The sequence below is a fragment of the Phyllosticta citriasiana genome (assembly GCF_038021145.1).
Source record: "Phyllosticta citriasiana strain CBS 120426 chromosome Unknown IWZ02scaffold_19, whole genome shotgun sequence".
Classification (NCBI taxonomy): Eukaryota; Fungi; Ascomycota; class Dothideomycetes; order Botryosphaeriales; family Phyllostictaceae; genus Phyllosticta; species Phyllosticta citriasiana.
Genome location: NW_027117296.1, coordinates 352,447 through 367,873, shown reverse-complemented (window position 1 = coordinate 367,873; position 15,427 = coordinate 352,447). Strand labels below are relative to the sequence as shown.

General features: G+C 55.8%; 4 protein-coding genes across 4 annotated transcripts; 2 read left to right on the top strand and 2 right to left on the bottom strand.

Annotated features, from left to right (window-relative positions):
- Positions 1-4,744: 4,744 nt before the first annotated feature.
- Positions 4,745-5,601, bottom strand: IWZ02DRAFT_437350 (uncharacterized protein; the record flags this gene model as incomplete). The annotated part of the gene is made up of 5 exons (XM_066766619.1): positions 4,745-5,009; positions 5,065-5,084; positions 5,142-5,283; positions 5,369-5,505; positions 5,560-5,601. 5 exons carry the CDS (start codon positions 5,599-5,601, stop codon positions 4,745-4,747), a joined length of 606 nt encoding a protein of 201 aa, XP_066618154.1.
- Positions 5,602-8,836: 3,235 nt separating this feature from the next.
- On the bottom strand, positions 8,837-11,290 carry IWZ02DRAFT_485618 (uncharacterized protein). The gene is made up of 2 exons (XM_066769228.1): positions 10,611-11,290; positions 8,837-10,558 (listed from the first exon to the last, which is right to left on the bottom strand). The coding sequence occupies exons 1-2, from the start codon at positions 11,093-11,095 to the stop codon at positions 8,854-8,856; spliced, it is 2,190 nt and encodes a 729-aa protein (XP_066618153.1). The 5' UTR covers positions 11,096-11,290; the 3' UTR covers positions 8,837-8,853.
- Positions 11,291-13,041: 1,751 nt separating this feature from the next.
- On the top strand, positions 13,042-13,757 carry IWZ02DRAFT_437348 (acyl-CoA N-acyltransferase; the record flags this gene model as incomplete). Its single annotated transcript, XM_066766618.1, has 2 exons — positions 13,042-13,441; positions 13,504-13,757. 2 exons carry the CDS (start codon positions 13,042-13,044, stop codon positions 13,755-13,757), a joined length of 654 nt encoding a protein of 217 aa, XP_066618152.1.
- On the top strand, positions 13,586-15,377 carry IWZ02DRAFT_464368 (uncharacterized protein). Its single transcript, XM_066768395.1, has one exon. The coding sequence runs from the start codon at positions 13,975-13,977 to the stop codon at positions 15,127-15,129; it is 1,155 nt and encodes a 384-aa protein (XP_066618151.1). The 5' UTR covers positions 13,586-13,974; the 3' UTR covers positions 15,130-15,377.
- The last annotated feature ends 50 nt before the right edge of the window (positions 15,378-15,427 follow it).

Sequence of the window (15,427 nt, the reverse complement as noted above, 5' to 3'; positions counted from 1 at the left end):
CAACAATAAATTGTCAATCGACTCATCCCGGCAGAGGGCGCTCGGTGCGCATGGGCTTGGACTGGGCGCCCAAAACCTTATCAAGAGAGTCAGAAAGTGAAGGTCAAGTAGGGTTTGTGGCAGACTTACCAGTGGCTGCAAGACATGTTTCCCAATGCCACCGGGCGGGGGCCCCGCAAATGCTCGTTTTCCTGGTAGAAAGTGTCGCCGTGGTTGCGGAGCCCAGGCTTGTCTTGGCCCGAAAACGTTGGATAGTCACCCCCGTGGGAGAGATATCCGCCGTGGGAAGGGCCAGACCCACCAATGCCGTACTGATATGGCATGTGGCGGTTGAAGGGTGGAGCGTTCTGTATCCAGGATGGAGCATAGGCTGGAGCGACAGGATTAAAGCCTCCATATGCAAGCGTGTGCGCATTGTTGCGCATTCAAACTGGCTCGACGCCTTGCAGACGCTCGGGGTGCATGTCTGCTGCAATCATCGCCCTGACCACAACTTGGTAGTCCGAAACGTCGCGTGGCGCTGGGGTGGGAAGGACTTGGGACCACCAGGCGTGCGATAATCTAGTCGGCTGTCAGTTGCTGGGTCACGACGATAATGGATGTATTACGTACAGCTGAAGGTATCATGAACTTGCTTTCTCAATGTGGGGTAGAGCTCAACGTCAAGCATGGCACTTGTTGGGCGTCTTGAACACAGTGTAGTCGAATGGTTGGTACCTGGGACGGCGTTCGCTTGTCAGTTTTTTGGTCACGCTGATGACGGATGTATTACTTACCGATGAAGGGGCCATGGACTTGCTTGCTCAATGTGGGGTAGAGCTCAACGTCAAACATGGCATTCAAAGGGGTTCCTTTGTTCGTCAAAGTCCCTTGGGGTCACGGTGCCCTGCGACGGCTGCTTCCTGCGCGTCTCGACTGCGGTGTAGTCGAAGGGTTGGCACCTTAGACCACGACCGACTTTGGCACCGAGAAGTCTTAGAGTTATACTCGCAACCTCTGGTGAGATGGAGCTCTGCGTGCTGTTGGACTCCGCTACCCAGCCAGCGCAAGCGAAAAAAACCATGGTGTTGGTGGGCCTCTGCCTCAGTCAGACAGAGGACAGGAGCGGAAGCAAGTCTGCAGCGGAAGTAAGTCAGCATGGCGATTCTTCAAGAAGGTAGACAGAAATTTACCTTTGAGAAACCCAAAAGGGAATCTTGACCCAAGCTGTTGAGCGTTGGGCCCTCTCGCTGGCGCGGGCTTGCGCTGGGTCAAGGGTGATGACAGTGTGACGCGGGCCATCTCACCATCCCATGTGGAGCTGGACGAGACGATGTTGGCACCTGTGATCGGAACTTCGATGAATCACAAAGAGGTGAGACGGGAAGAGGTTGGGTTGTGGAATTTTGATGCTGGGGTTGAGGTTGTGTGGTGTTGAGGTTTACGCGACGCGAGGGCCCTCACCACCATTTCCTCCAACGCCCACGCCCATCGCCCCGACCTTTAATCCGACATGTAAACAACACCGCGAGATCGTGTCTGCGCTATACCTAATGCGGATTCACATCAGTCTCAACTGTGGACTCATTCTCGGCTATGTGATGGGAAACTGGCACTGTCTTGCTCCCTGCAGTCACTTGAAACTTTTGGACTCTGGATGATGCTTCAGAGACATATCGCCTCCCAAATTGACTCTCATTATCCCTTGTAGCTTTGGGTCATGAGTTGGCTCCATGGGGTTTATTGCTCGGTCACGTATATCCCTCTTGCCCGGCCTTACAGCATCCTCCCCCCGGACGACCACTTGCGAGACTTTCCATTTTTCCAATTGCAGCATCGACAGGGAATGGTCCACGGTGTTCATACGCCAGCAAATTTTTGCATGTATCATCAAGGAGTTCTCGCCGTTCCATCTTCCCCCAAACATGCACTTCAGCGCGGAGACAAAGAACAACCAGTCCCATCGCAATTCTGCCTCGTCTACTTAGCATCATGTCCCTCTTTGTCCTCCAGAGCTCAGAAAGCTAAATTCGAAACTTGAGTCTACAGTAGCGCCATAAAAAGTCCCGCAGAAGTGCCTCTCGACGATGGAGCAGCTCTTTATTGCCTCTAGGCAGTGTGCCAGCCTTTCCAAAAAGCTGTACGGCTCTTCGGCCCCGTTAATGTCTATACTCCGTCTCCGCGAGGTCCCGATGACCCTTTGCTGTCTTACCATGCGCCACAATTGACACCAGTACTGGGAGCCTGCTTCGAGGGCCATGAGATAATCATCTCGCAGCTTGCGTTTGACAAAACACCCGGACACGCTTGGAGGCTCAAGGGCCGCGTGGTCAATCCAAGTTACTACAAAAGTATAATAACGGAGGATAGAAAGACATGGGTTGCCCGTCTTCATACTATGAATACCAAGAGACTGGAACTGGCGAAACCTCCAGATCTGCTGACAACGAGACGCCTTCGAGCTGATCTTCACGCACACATGGGCTGCTCCAGGAACCGTATAGATCCGAGGCATTCTGGACAGCTAAGCCTCTCCGGGAGGACTTGCATTGGAGCTTGTGCTATCAAAGTCACGGAACGTCGGCTGAAGACACGCTGGGATCCCCTAAAGTGGACGCTCGCGCGTTGAGCTTCTTGAACTTTGAGAAATTTCAAAGTAGAAATGGTTTGAGTAGTGAGAAGAGCGGTTGCTATAGAGGGGATGCCAAAGAGAAGCTCTTCGCGCGTAGCTAGCAGAGCGTTGTTCCTAACACCCTGCCATTGTAACTGCGCAACCGCTTCACTTCCTCCGGTCAATTTCCGGTGTGGTAGCGGCTGCCGTAGGGGTATGGAGCAACACTCCTTGTTACTAGCTAGAGGGACACTCTTGTATCTGATTCATTTTTGACACGAAACAAGCTTCTATCTCCATGGTTTGCCTTGCACAAGATCTTACTGCCCTCTCCGCGCTTACCCGACGTCCCTGTCCGGTCTATCGCTAAATTCTAGTCCTCCCAGACAAACTGATATCTTCTCAAATCCTTAAAACTCGAATGGCGTGCGGGGCCAAAAACAAGAGCCTGCCACCACTCCAGACCCTCAAATAGGTACATCCCAAGTTGCCAAGCTAGAAGTCCAAGCATCGGTGTCTAATGCTGACGTTCGTTCACAAGCGATCTGGTCGAGTCTACTGACACGTCAGACCGGCAGATGAGGTGGGGAAGGCTTCGTGAGGCGTGGATCGAAGGTGAAGGGAGTGCGCTGAAAATCGTCTTCATGGTAAAGTCAAGCTGTACTTACACTAAAATCTTTGTTCATTTTGTCAGGCGAAGGCTGTTTAGACAACTCGGGGGTGGCGACTCGCTTACAGGTGACGCTGCTTGTGTGTGAGGTCGGGGGGCAGTTTGCCCATGACGCCGCTGAGTCGATGAGGACACAAGGGACAGTGGGAAGTGTTTGTATTCTTTGCAAGTCGTGAGATACTAACTGGCCTGAGAGACATGCCTAAGACCTGCTGGAGAATCCCATTGACGTCTTGAAAACGGGGTTTCGCGAATGGAGCAGAAGGGTCTATTCGATGTCGGTAATCCCAAGCACATTTAGCGCACAGGAAATTGAAATGGCGCGTTGTGCTACCTAAAGTCGTCTAGTATCTGTGATAACGTTAGATAGGCGTGCCCTGGAAGTGTTGCGGGACGCTTCTGAGAGGCCTAAGAAATCGCATCTTGCCATATCCACGGATTGGAGGAAGGCATCGATACCTCCAGGACGCGGGAACTTTACATAGTCGTCGTCATCCCCTATGCCCATCTGGAGCTGACAGAAAGAGTGAGGCAGGAGCTGAGCGGGAGTAAAGAAATTCTCATGTCTAGAACCAAGAGAAGATGTCCATGGTGGAGACCTCGGCCTCCCTGTATGAGGAAAGGGCGCAAAACTCTGGCAGACGATACTAAGCAACGGTCGAGAGAGAAAGGCAGCTTGTGCGACCTGAAGTGGGTGAGGTCAACCAAAACAGACTCAAGCCCAAATTGAAGCACGAGACGCGGATCTGCTGCAAGAAGTCCACTGCCGTTGATGGTGGACTTCGTCCTGCAGCTCAGAGACCATCAATCTTGGCCTCAGCCAACGACGGAGATCATTTTCTTGGAAGTGCGCTCGCGCTGCATGGAATTGGAGACACGCACAATTTCTGACAAGGAGCAGTCTTCGGTCGTCTGAAGCTTGGCCTTGAGGACTTGCTCCCTTCGAAAGTTTGGCCTCGTGGCATTCATTGGCAGAGGTGGGGTCGTCAAGCGGGACTCCGCCGTCCTCTCCAATGCTCAAGGCTTTGTAGAGGCTGACATAGCCAGCAGAACGACCTGTATCAATATCAGTACAGAGTCGAATCATGCTGAGGGGAAGAGTATTACATGCCATTGTCAATCTGCCATACCAATTGCATCTTCCACCTCGCTCCAACATTCAGTCGGCGTCAGCTCAGCTTAGTGACGGCGGCGGGATCCACCTTTGGCGGAGAGCAAGGGCGAGCGAGAGTAATGGCATGTTGAATGACGAGGAGGCTTAGCGACAGGCTGAAAGGTTTGCTCGAACGGGTCGGCCACTCCGCCAGAGGAGCATCGAAAACAGCAATATGGTGTGTGGTGTGTTCCGGATCGGTGCTGTTGTCGAGGACAAGACCGGGCGAGACGAGCTTGAACATGGGGTAGTCGGACAGGAGCTTAAGCGCAAAGTCGCGCTGCGAGATGCGGCGGGACGCGCTCGATCTGTGGATTGAAAGTTGTCCAGACTACCAATCGTCTGTGCCCGCAGCCATCAGAGATGTCGGAAGAAGTTGGCGGGCATTGAGACTGTTCCTTTCAGCCGAGGTGTTGCGGTGAAGGTACGAATTTTGGCGCTCGTGGCCTCTACCAGCCTGGTTTCTCGATGGCCTTGTAACTCGCCGATGTGGACTTTGGCTTGGTGTGTTCGGGTAGGCGGTAGTTTCTGGGAGGAAGCGCAAGTGGTAGGTGTCCATTCTGGTTGGCATGGCGAACCATGCCAGATTGCAAGACCTGGAGCAATTAAGTCAGCAACACATCTGACATCGATGAGCAGTGCGTTACTTACGAGTTTGTCGCACATCGGGACTGGAATCTTGATACATGCGGCGACGCAAGCCAGACCAGTCAGTAGTAGGTGTCTACCTTGTAGGGAATGTTCCTGACCATCACCGTGGTGTGATCATCAACCAATAACTCTTCGGTGTGGACTTTGGCGTGGAAGGGGGCGAGCAGTACGTGTCCATCTTGTTCGGGACGTCCACACCACCAATTATTCGGCATGTTCCTGACCATGACGGTAGTGCGGACATCCCCTTAGTCGCCCTGCTAACTTGCCATTGCGGGCTCTGGTATTTATCGGCTAGGCAGACCAGACCAGCCAAAGGTAAGTATCCATCTGGTTTGGGACGTCCGCACCACCGATCGTTGGAATGTTGGTAGTGCGGACATCCCCATTCGCAACAAAGCGAGAGCCGAAAGTGGTACGAATATCGATATCGTCACGGATCTGCTTCAATGTCAGCATTGGCTACATCAAGACATACTGGACTCGAGGACTTACGTTAGCCGACACAGCGAAGAACCGCGAGTGGTATGTGTCCATTTTGTTCGGGACGTCCGCACCATCGAGCTTTTGGGGTAGTGGCAGTACGGACATCCCCCATCTCCCATCCGCCGTCCTGATAACTCGCCATCATTGACTTCGGCTTGACAAGCTTGAATGCCAGGCGGCGCATTGAGGGACCGCGGGTGGTTCGGACATCAACACCGCACCGATCTACTTCAATATCAGCATGAGTTAGGTCAAGAGACGCGAGGACTCAATTGCTTTCCGGTGTAGCCCAAGCGCGATGAGTCCTCTGCAAAATACGCCGATGCGAATTTCATACCGCGGGCTGTCGTGCTTTGAGCTCGTTAGTCAGTCAGCCATGGGCAGAAAGATAGATGTCGAAGCTGCGACGGAAACTTACCAAAGCGTGATCGATTTGGTCGCTGTTCAGACGACAGAATTTGTGCTGATCATCTCCAACGGTCGTGAGGGTTGCCCGGCCCAGATACTGCAGTTTGTAGATGAAGAGGTCAGCGTTGCAGTTGCGGGCACAGAGCTCGCGAGAAAAGTTTACTTTGCGCGGCGCATTCCCGTCGAGAGCGACATTCGATGTTAGATGAGCGTGTTCTGTCAATCAACGGTGCCATTATAGAGAGTTGTGTGGAGATTTGAGGATTTTGATGACGAGGTGGACGTGGGGTGGGTGGGCATGGGCAAAGCGTCATCCGGGCACCGTACCCTCCCTGCATCCCTGCCGCCGCCTCGACACCACGGCACGTGTTACGGTGGGTCTGGCGTGCCGGTGGACGGGACTATCTGACATGATGAAGTGCTTCGAGCGTGTTCTGGATGCTCGACACGCTTCCAGTCAGCCAGGGCGATGAAGTGTCTTCGAGAGCGGAAAATGAAAACGGAGAGATAGCTTTAGCAATGCTCAAGCACTCCAATACTGACAGTAAATGCAGAATCACTCATGGCGCGCCTAAAAGCGTCGATTCTAGCGGAACAGAGATAGCGAATGCTACCGTTGTTCCTGATGCTTCAACACTGCCGTTGCAGACCTCGACCAAGGCGCCGTGGCGAAGTGTCGAGACCGCCGACATCGACCTATCCACCCAATTCCTCCATGTCTCACCGTACGCTCCATTCGTCGTCCTCTCCCTCTCGCGCATCCGTCTCCACACGTCTTCGTCGAAATATGCCTCCAATTGCTGCGAGCGGCGGCATTGTTAAGTACTGACAGAAAGAACTTCAGGGCCGTCCAATGATGGCAATCTTTTCGCCTCCGTTTCGATTTTGAGACAAATTTCCGATCCGTATGAAAAAGAATGACCGTACATCCATCTGAAACTGGCCATCAACTCCCTCGACTGGACTCGACCGACCAATTGGCTCCACCACCAACAAACTCGACCTTTCTCCTGCCTCTTCTTCCCCTCAGAACCAGACAGCCGAGTCCAGTTCGGTTCGCGCTTACTTCAAGAACGTATTTGAGAATACCGACGCCGAAGCGCTGAAGACGGGCCTGCGCAAGTTTGACAAATCACGCTCCTGGCCCTCTCCCTTTTCCGAATATAGCTTCCACACAACATACCAGATGCAGATCCGACGCTGCCTTGTCTTTCTGCCGCTGCCTGGCCATGAACGGCCTCCCAACGTCGATGACATGAAGGGAATCTTGGGCTGGAAAACGTTCACGGTCGAGCAGCACAAACGAGGCGGAGGGGCGGGTAGACCGAGACCGAGAAGCAGCGGCGAGAACGGAGAGGGAGGCGAACAGCGGGGATTGATTCATCAGTCAGTCCATTTGCGTCATGGGTACAAGTATCGCGGCGTCTTGAGAGCTTTTTAGTCCTGTCGCCTTCTCCATCAAAAATGCCCGCCGTGCCTCAGGACAGCGCAGAGCCGTCAACAACTCGGACCACAGGCCAACTCGACACGGTAAGAGCAGCCAGAACATGCAAGCCTTCTACGTGCCAGATGAAACCCTCTCTCTCTCTCTCTTTCTTCCCGTTGTCGCAACAGCACCACGCCAACAGTACCTGCAGACGCAGCAAGAGAATCTTCACCGTAGCACCATTTCTTCCCTTTCCCGTCGTTTTTTTCTCTCCTCGGAAACTGAACCGGACCAACTCCCTTCACCTCAGTTCAACGCTCGCTCGCTGGTGTTGGTGTGCGAGCGCTGCACGATGCCGGAAAAGCAGCGGAGCTTGATGACGAGAAACCGCAGGCCCCCAAAACAGCACCAAAGCCTCTAAGAAGCGCAGTATCACACCCCAGTCTTAGAGATAGGCAAGACGTGCAATGCTGCAACGCCACCGTAAACCCATAAGACCGCCATGACGGAGGCGTCTTTGTTACTGGTTGAAGCGCTTCTACCCGCCTTAGAGAGAGGGGGGCGAACATCTCACACGCTGTTTTCGCGTTCTCTTCCCCGCCGGCCGGTCTGCTTTGATGCAATAGAGGCAAGCAGGTTGATGGGGCGCCGTTGTGGTGTAGATGTGTTGGCGAGGGAGAGGGGGAAGGAAGGAAGCAAGCAAACGAGGAGGGGAGCTAAAAGGGAGAAGGGGAAGAAAGAAAGAAAGAAAGTTAGGTATCTCTGTCCCTCTCTCTCTCTCTCTCTCTCTCTCTCTCTCTCTCTCTCTTCTCCTTTTATTATCCAGCCATCCAACCATCCATCTATCCATCTATCTATTACACCACTAATCATCAGCTTAGCAACGTACGAGCAGTGAGTGAGGTCCCGACAAGCTTAATGCCTACCTAACTACCTACCTACCTATAAATAGCTAGTTAGGACTAGGTAGAGAAGGGTAATGAGGAGGTTATTTTAGTGCACTTTACAGAATGTATTAGAAAAAAGAAAGGAGAAAAGAAAGAGGAAAAGAGGGAGAAAGAAAGATAGAGTTTTATCATACACATTTAGTTAAGGGGGGAAGGAGAGTAGGTGTAACGCGTTAAAATAATATACCTAACTAACTACTATAGTTACGCATGTATAATATTAATACTAGGTATATAGTATAGAGCTATTATTTATTAGAGATAGATAAATAGATAGGTACCTAGATAGAGAGAAGCATAGAAGAAATAACTTCTAAGAAATTACTTCATAATACTATTAACTATCGTTAAGCTACCTACCTGGCTCTAGCTCTAGGCAACATAGCTATGCGTTCCCTATACTGTACTATACATCTACAATCCCCATCCCCATCCCTATCCCCATCCCCATCCTCACCCTCTTTTACCCTTCATTACCCTAACCCCCCTCCCCCTACAATCACCCTCCCCCTAAACCTCTCATCAAAGCCGTCCCTCAAAACCCTCCCTCTCGCCCCTCCCCTCGACCCCACCAGCCTCGTCAAAAAACCCACTCCCCTGCCGACTCAACTTCCGTCTCAATTTCTCCCTCGCATTATCAGCAGAGAGGGGACTCATTACGCGGCGATGGCTGCCTAGATTGTCCGTTCCGGATCTAGCCAACCCACTCGAAGTGGGACGGATTGGGGTGTTGGGCTGGGTGTAAGGGGTGTGCAAGTCGTCAAAAGATCTTGCGACTTTGTTCGCCGCGCCGGCGACGGCGTCGTTGACGGCGGACCATCCGGTGCTGTCACCACCTACGCCAACCATGCCGTCGTCTTTGCTCCTTTTGATCTCGTCAGCGGCGATGAGGGCGCCGCCGCGCGCTGTGGTGCGTCCTCTCAGGAAACTCGCATCCTCCGCTCCGGCGCCGACGTCTTGGGTTTGGTTTTTGGCATTGTTGTTGTTGTTGTTGCGCCTACACACGCTGCCGCCCGTCGCGAAACCCGCATTGTGATAGGTGGCTGCGGCGCCGTATTCTTGGGAGAGGGTGCGCGTGTGATGGCGGTCGTCTTCGGCTCCACCCCTGCGACTGCGGTTTGCCGGCGGAGTACGAGGAATGGGTGGAGGTGTTGTTGTTGCGGCAGCGCCGGCTGTGACGTGTGGCGGTGTTTGCGGCTGATGGTGTGCGGTTGGTTGTGTGTGTCGCGTCGGTGTCGTCGGCTGCCGCTGCTGCATCGGAGGAGGCGTCGGCGGCAGCGCTTTATTCCCACCGCTCGCATTCGCACCAACCGCCGTGTTCAACCGCGGCACCTCGGGCCTCGACGAGGCAGAGCCAGCCGACCGCGCGCCGGCGGATGGAGGCGTGCGATCACGACCCGAGCCCGACCTAGGACTCCTTGACGCAGGAGGCGGCGTCGTGCTGGGTGCGGGAGCGTTGGCAGCAGATGCGATGAAGGGCACTGGCGGCACGGCCTTGTTGGCCAATTCGCCGCGACTGCTGCTCTTGCGCGGCGTGCCGCTGCCAGCGCCGGCACCGAGGGGCGAGGGACCAGGGCCGTAAGTGTGTCCATGACCGTGAGAAGAAGGGGGAAAAGCAGCGCCCGCCGCGCCCGCCGCAATGTGCGGGAAACTGGCATTCGGACTGCCGGCGACGGGGCTCGGCGAGACGGGACTGGCGTCGGTCGAGCCGTAGCCGTTCAGACGCGGGTCGCTGCGACTCGGCGCGCGTCCATTTCCATTCTGATACGTCGGATACTCGTATCCCCGCGTGGCGGCCTGGTGCTGGTGCGGGCCCCAGACGTTGATGGGGCTGGGGACGGGCTGGACGACGTTGTTCTGGGAGGTGTTGGGGAAGCGGCCGAGGTGGTTGCTGCGCGAGCGATTGCGGGCGAGGAAGTTCTGGGCGATGTTGCCGACGCTGCTGTTGGGGCCGGCGGCGGTGATGCTGCTGGTGCTGCCAAAGTCGATGGTCGAGGTGAGGGTGCCGCTGTCGTCGGGGGTGTATTTGTGGTGTTGGTGGGCCATGGGCGGGGCGACGGGCGGCAGAGGCGCGGCAAAGGCGGCTTCGGGCGCGGCAACGTTGGCCTGGCGCGCGTCGTGGCGGGCGCGCGAGCGGCGCTTGAGGCAGAGGCCCAGCAGCGTGAGCAGCGTCAGGCCCGTGAAGATGACGACGATCATGACGATCCAGCGCCAGTGGGCCGAGATCCTAGCAATATAAATTAGCAGAGATCAATTGGTGGGCGCGACGAGAGACGTACCAGCTCCCTTGGTAGCTCGTCTTGTCGCTCACAACGCCCTGCTCATTGTTATTATTCTTGGCCGTGCTGGGACTCGGCGACGGCGAATTGGCCGTCTTGCTGGGCTGCGTCTTGGTCCCTCCTCCTACTCCTCCTGCTCCTCCGCCGGCAGCGCCCACGGTGCCGCCGCTCTGGCAAAACTTGTTGTACCAATCCTTGATGGCATTCTGGTCGCTGGTGCTCGGGCATTGGGCGTCGCACAGGCCCTGGGCCGTCGTCTTGAGGTTGACGAGGAACGCGCTCTGGCAGAAGCAGCTAACGTACGTCTGCTGGTTGCTGACGCCGGCCTGGGGCGGGATGCAGCCGTCCTGGGCGGTCTTGAGGTTGGTGCAGCCTTTGGCGCAGCCGGGCAGCGCGTCGTAGTTGAGCAGCTGGACCTGCTGCTGGGCGGCGGCGGCGAGGACGAAGAAGAAAAAAAGCGGCGCAAGGCGCGCCGGAAGGGCCATGGTGCCGACTATTGCATTGGAGTGGAGAGCGAGGGCGAGAGCGAGATGAGGGCGATGAGAGTTGGTATGTGTAAAGGCAGTCGGTAGTATGGCATAGACGGGGGACCGCTGCCGTCGTGCCGCCAGGCCCAAAGCGGAGACGGAAGGGAAGGGAGGGGAATGTTAGGTGATTGCATGCAACCACAGCTGACCTGCACCATACATAGGTACTCTTCTATATGCGGCGAGTTCAATCCAATTGGTATACTCTTTCCCTCTGCTTTTATCTGTCGTCGTCAATTGTCGCTACTCCATCTCATCCACAGTCGTCGTCGACCGACTTGACATGGATCTCGTCTCGGCGCTCGATGGTCCCCATTGGTCCACCCGCAGTCTATTTTGGGCCACCCACTCACTCCATCTCTGCCATGTCTGCCCAACCCACAATGCTGCTGCACCGTGAAGCAACGCGTGCGACCACTCTCTCTACTCTGCCGTTTCAGCGCAAATGCTACATGACGTCGTGAAACGGCGCCCTCTCATGCTGTGCAACACTTCTGCTCTCCCCTCCTCTCTCACGCCTCACAAGGACGCCGCCTGGGATGCCCTCCCTCGCGCACCGCCACACAATATCTTTTCCTTTTCGCTCGAACACAATCCACACCACCACAGACAAGTACCCCCCCCTTCTGCTTGTCACAGTCGCACTCGTTCGCTCCCTCCCGCGTCTTGCCGCCGTTTCGAAACGCGGTCGCGGCATAGGGGACCGAGTGCTCGGCATGTGATGTGCTTCACTGTAGCTCCATCCCTCCCACCTTCGCCCAGCAAACAGTAGCCAAGCCGCAATTTCTTCATCTTCCTCATGACTGCGTTTCTACTTACTCTGGTGCTCGTATTTTCCCCATTCCCTTTTCCTCATTGGTTACAGGCATCGCATGTAATTTCATCACCTTAATTATTTGTGCATGGCACGTGCCAGCGCGGGATGAGCCGCCCAAGCATCTACCGCACCTAGCGGCCGGTTTCACTGTAGCGTGGGATGCGTGACAGCTGGGCGCCAACGGAAACAAAGAATCCAAAAATCTGGCGTGGCGGGGTGGATGAAGTGGCGCTGGGAGGCTGGGAAACGGGAAACGGGAACGAGAAGATGCGAGAGGCGCATGGTTCTTCCGCTGCTATACTTAGCCTGACCACCGCGCTCAATCGGTCCGCTTCGCTGGCGATTAGGAAACAGAGTTTCTGTTGTCGCGCCGTGTCAACCCAGCAAGCCGAGCAGACGGAGCGGAATGGGACGGGAGTGGTGGAGGAGAGTGGGGCGGGGCGGGGCGGGGCGGGGCGGGATGGAACCGAGATTCCCCGCCCTGCGTGGCGTGGCGTGGCGGTGGCCCGCTCCGCTCTGCCCCGCCGCAATTGTGTGTATGCATGTGTGCTCCGCCGTCAACGAATGAAGGAGAATAGAATCGGAACGGCAGGAGAAGAAAGAACTGTGCATGCATGATGCGTTGGATATACTTGCTTGCTTGCTTAGTCCGCATATCAGGGCGGGATAGCCGACATGCTGGCCAAATTGATGAGCGAGCGCGGCTGGTCTGTAAATGGTGGAATGCTGGGAAGAACAGGAAGAAGAGTGGGGGATGTGCGTCGGGATCTCCTCGATTGATTCCTTGCCCCTTCCTCCTCCCCCCTTGATGCATTCTCGTGAACATTGACAGCGCTGCTGGCTGATAGACATGGGCGTGTAGGTGGGTGTGCCCATTCATGACAGCTCCACCACTCCTCCCGCCAACATATGTGAATGCCGACCTGCAGCGTGCAATTAATTGCATCATCATCGACGACGACGACGACGACAAAGCCGCTCGCTGCCTCGCTGCCTCGCTGCCCTCCCGACTGACTGAAACTCCCAAAACTCCCTCCGCAGCCCGCAACTCAACACCAACACCCTGCACCTCCATCACCACAACACCATGCCCCTCGAACTCCGCCCCATGACACCCGCCGACGCGCCCATCTTCGCCCTCGTCGCGCACGAAGCCCTCAGCACGTCGGGCATGGGCCTCGCATGCCACGGCCGGACCGCGCACCCCGCATACCTCGCGCACCGAGCTCGACGCGTCGAGACCGCGCTCGCCAACCCCAACGCCACCATGCTCAAGGTCGTCGACACGGACGACGGGGACCGCCTGGTGGCCGGCGCGCACTGGGAGGCGCTCCCTCGGGGCCGCGACGACGCCGCCATCGCCAAGCTGCGCGAGCCGTACGCCGTTGTCGCCGAGGAGGAGGAGCGGTTTGGCGACGCGCAGAGGGATTTCTTCGGGTACCTTTATGGTGCGCGGGCGAGGGTTGTGGGGCGCACGCCGCATTATCGTGAGTTGGGTCGCTGTGGGAGGTTTGCGATTCCCTGGCTGACGCGCCAGACGCTCACTCAGTTCTCCACCTCCTCGTCACGCACCCGGACCACCAGGGCCGCGGCGCAGGCCGTCTCTTGCTGCGCTGGGGCTTCGAGCGCGCGGACGCGGCGCGCTTGCCCGTCTACATCGAGGCCACGCCGGCCGGCCTGCCCGTGTACCAAAAGGCGGGCTTTGAGGCGCTCGAGAGGCATACGTTTGATCTGACGAAATATGGGCTGGAGGGGACGGAGACGCATACGGCTATGGTGAGGAGGCCGAGGATGGAGGCGTGAGTTGTTGGGTTTGTGTATGCCAGTTGGAATTCGACAGTGTTTGAGATGCAGTGTGACTGGTGCGCTTCACCCCTGTCTGGGTTGGATATCTTTCCTTGTCGTCGTCTTGCCTTTCGTCCTTCTTCGTCTCTTGCTGCCGTCGTTTTTTGAAAGGGTGGTTGGCTCTCTTCTTTCATCCTCGTCTTGATATTCTCTCTTTGGCCTGGTGGGAGTGCGCATGGCCTTCTCCAATCCCTCTTATCCTCGCTCTTCTCCATCTCCTCAATTTTTCCCATCTTCTCTTTCTCACTCTTCTCCCTCCTTTCTCTCTCAGCTCTTGCATTCCGGTCGCCCATGGCACCTCCTCTCGGCTCTCCAGCCCGCTCGTCTCTTCTGCTTTTCTCCTTTCTTCTTTCTCCTTTTCTCGTCCTCTTCTCTCCTTCTTTCTTTCCGACCAGCTAAGCTGCTCACCTGCAAAAGTCTCTCCATCACCGCGCAGTCTCAGTCTCTTTCGGGAACCGCAACTGCCGCCGTTAGCGACTTTGCACCCAGTGCGGGTCCTGACGGCGCGTTGTCATCGTTGTCGTCGCATCTCGTCGCTCGGCTGCTGGCCGTCGTCGGGTTGGCAAACTTGTGGGTCGTGGGTTGTGGGCTGTTGGCTTTTTCCTGCTGGCACCGTACTGCCGCAACAGTCTCTTGCGGGATAACGATCGTCCGTCGTCAGCGTTGCCGTGTACACATACATGTGTGTACATGCGCGCTGCGGTGGCGGTTGTTGGTTGTGCTGTCTCGGCGCTGGCGAGTGGCTGATGGCTCTCATTGCGCTGGCTTGTGGGCATCTGGGGGCTTGCTTGCTTGCTTCTCGCTTTTCTTGCTTGTTGCGCGTCCGTCCACTCTTCTCCCGTTTTCTCTGTCTTTTGCGATCTGCGTCGTTTTGTTTGGTGGGAGAGTGTCTCTCGTCACTCACTTTTCCTCTCCTTTCGTCCTGATCCCTTGTCCTTCTTCTCTTCCGTCTTGCTCTCTTTCTCAGCTCGGCCTGGCCGTCTGTTTGGACGTAGGAGTCTTCTTGTCCTTTCCTGTCCCCCTGTGCCTGTGGTTCTGCTGCGTCTTTTTCGTCTCGCTCTTTGCGCGTCTAGAACTTTTCATCCATGGCCTTGAGCCAGCGCCGGGCTATCGTCGTTGTGTGCTTGCGTCGTTTCCTTTTTCATCAGCATTGTCGTCTCGAGGGGTGTGTGGCATGCTACCTTTTCCTCCATTTGCAAGAGCCTGTCCTGTCCGTCTTGTCGCGCTTTGGCGCTTTTCTGTCTCTTCTTTTTCTTTCGTTGTTTCGAGTTTTCGCGTCCCTTCTGCTGCTCGTGCGGCTTTCGTCTCTTTCTGCTTTACTGCCGAGTGAACGCAATTTTCTCGCCCAAGGTGTCATTGGATCGATTTACCTGCGCGATGTCGCCTCGCCAATATCGCAATCTGCAGTCTCTATATGCTCCAAACCGTCGGAATGATGCGCATCAGAGACATTTTCTGGCAGACGTAATTCATCATCCCCACCACTTTCCCTCCCCTCACTGTCAGTCAGTCAGTCAGTCAGTCGAGCAACAGAACCTACAGCTCACCGTACGTCCGTATGGCAGGTCCAGATGCGCGGTTCACGGTGGTCGATTGAGTGGCCGCCGGCCCTGATTTCAATTGCTTCA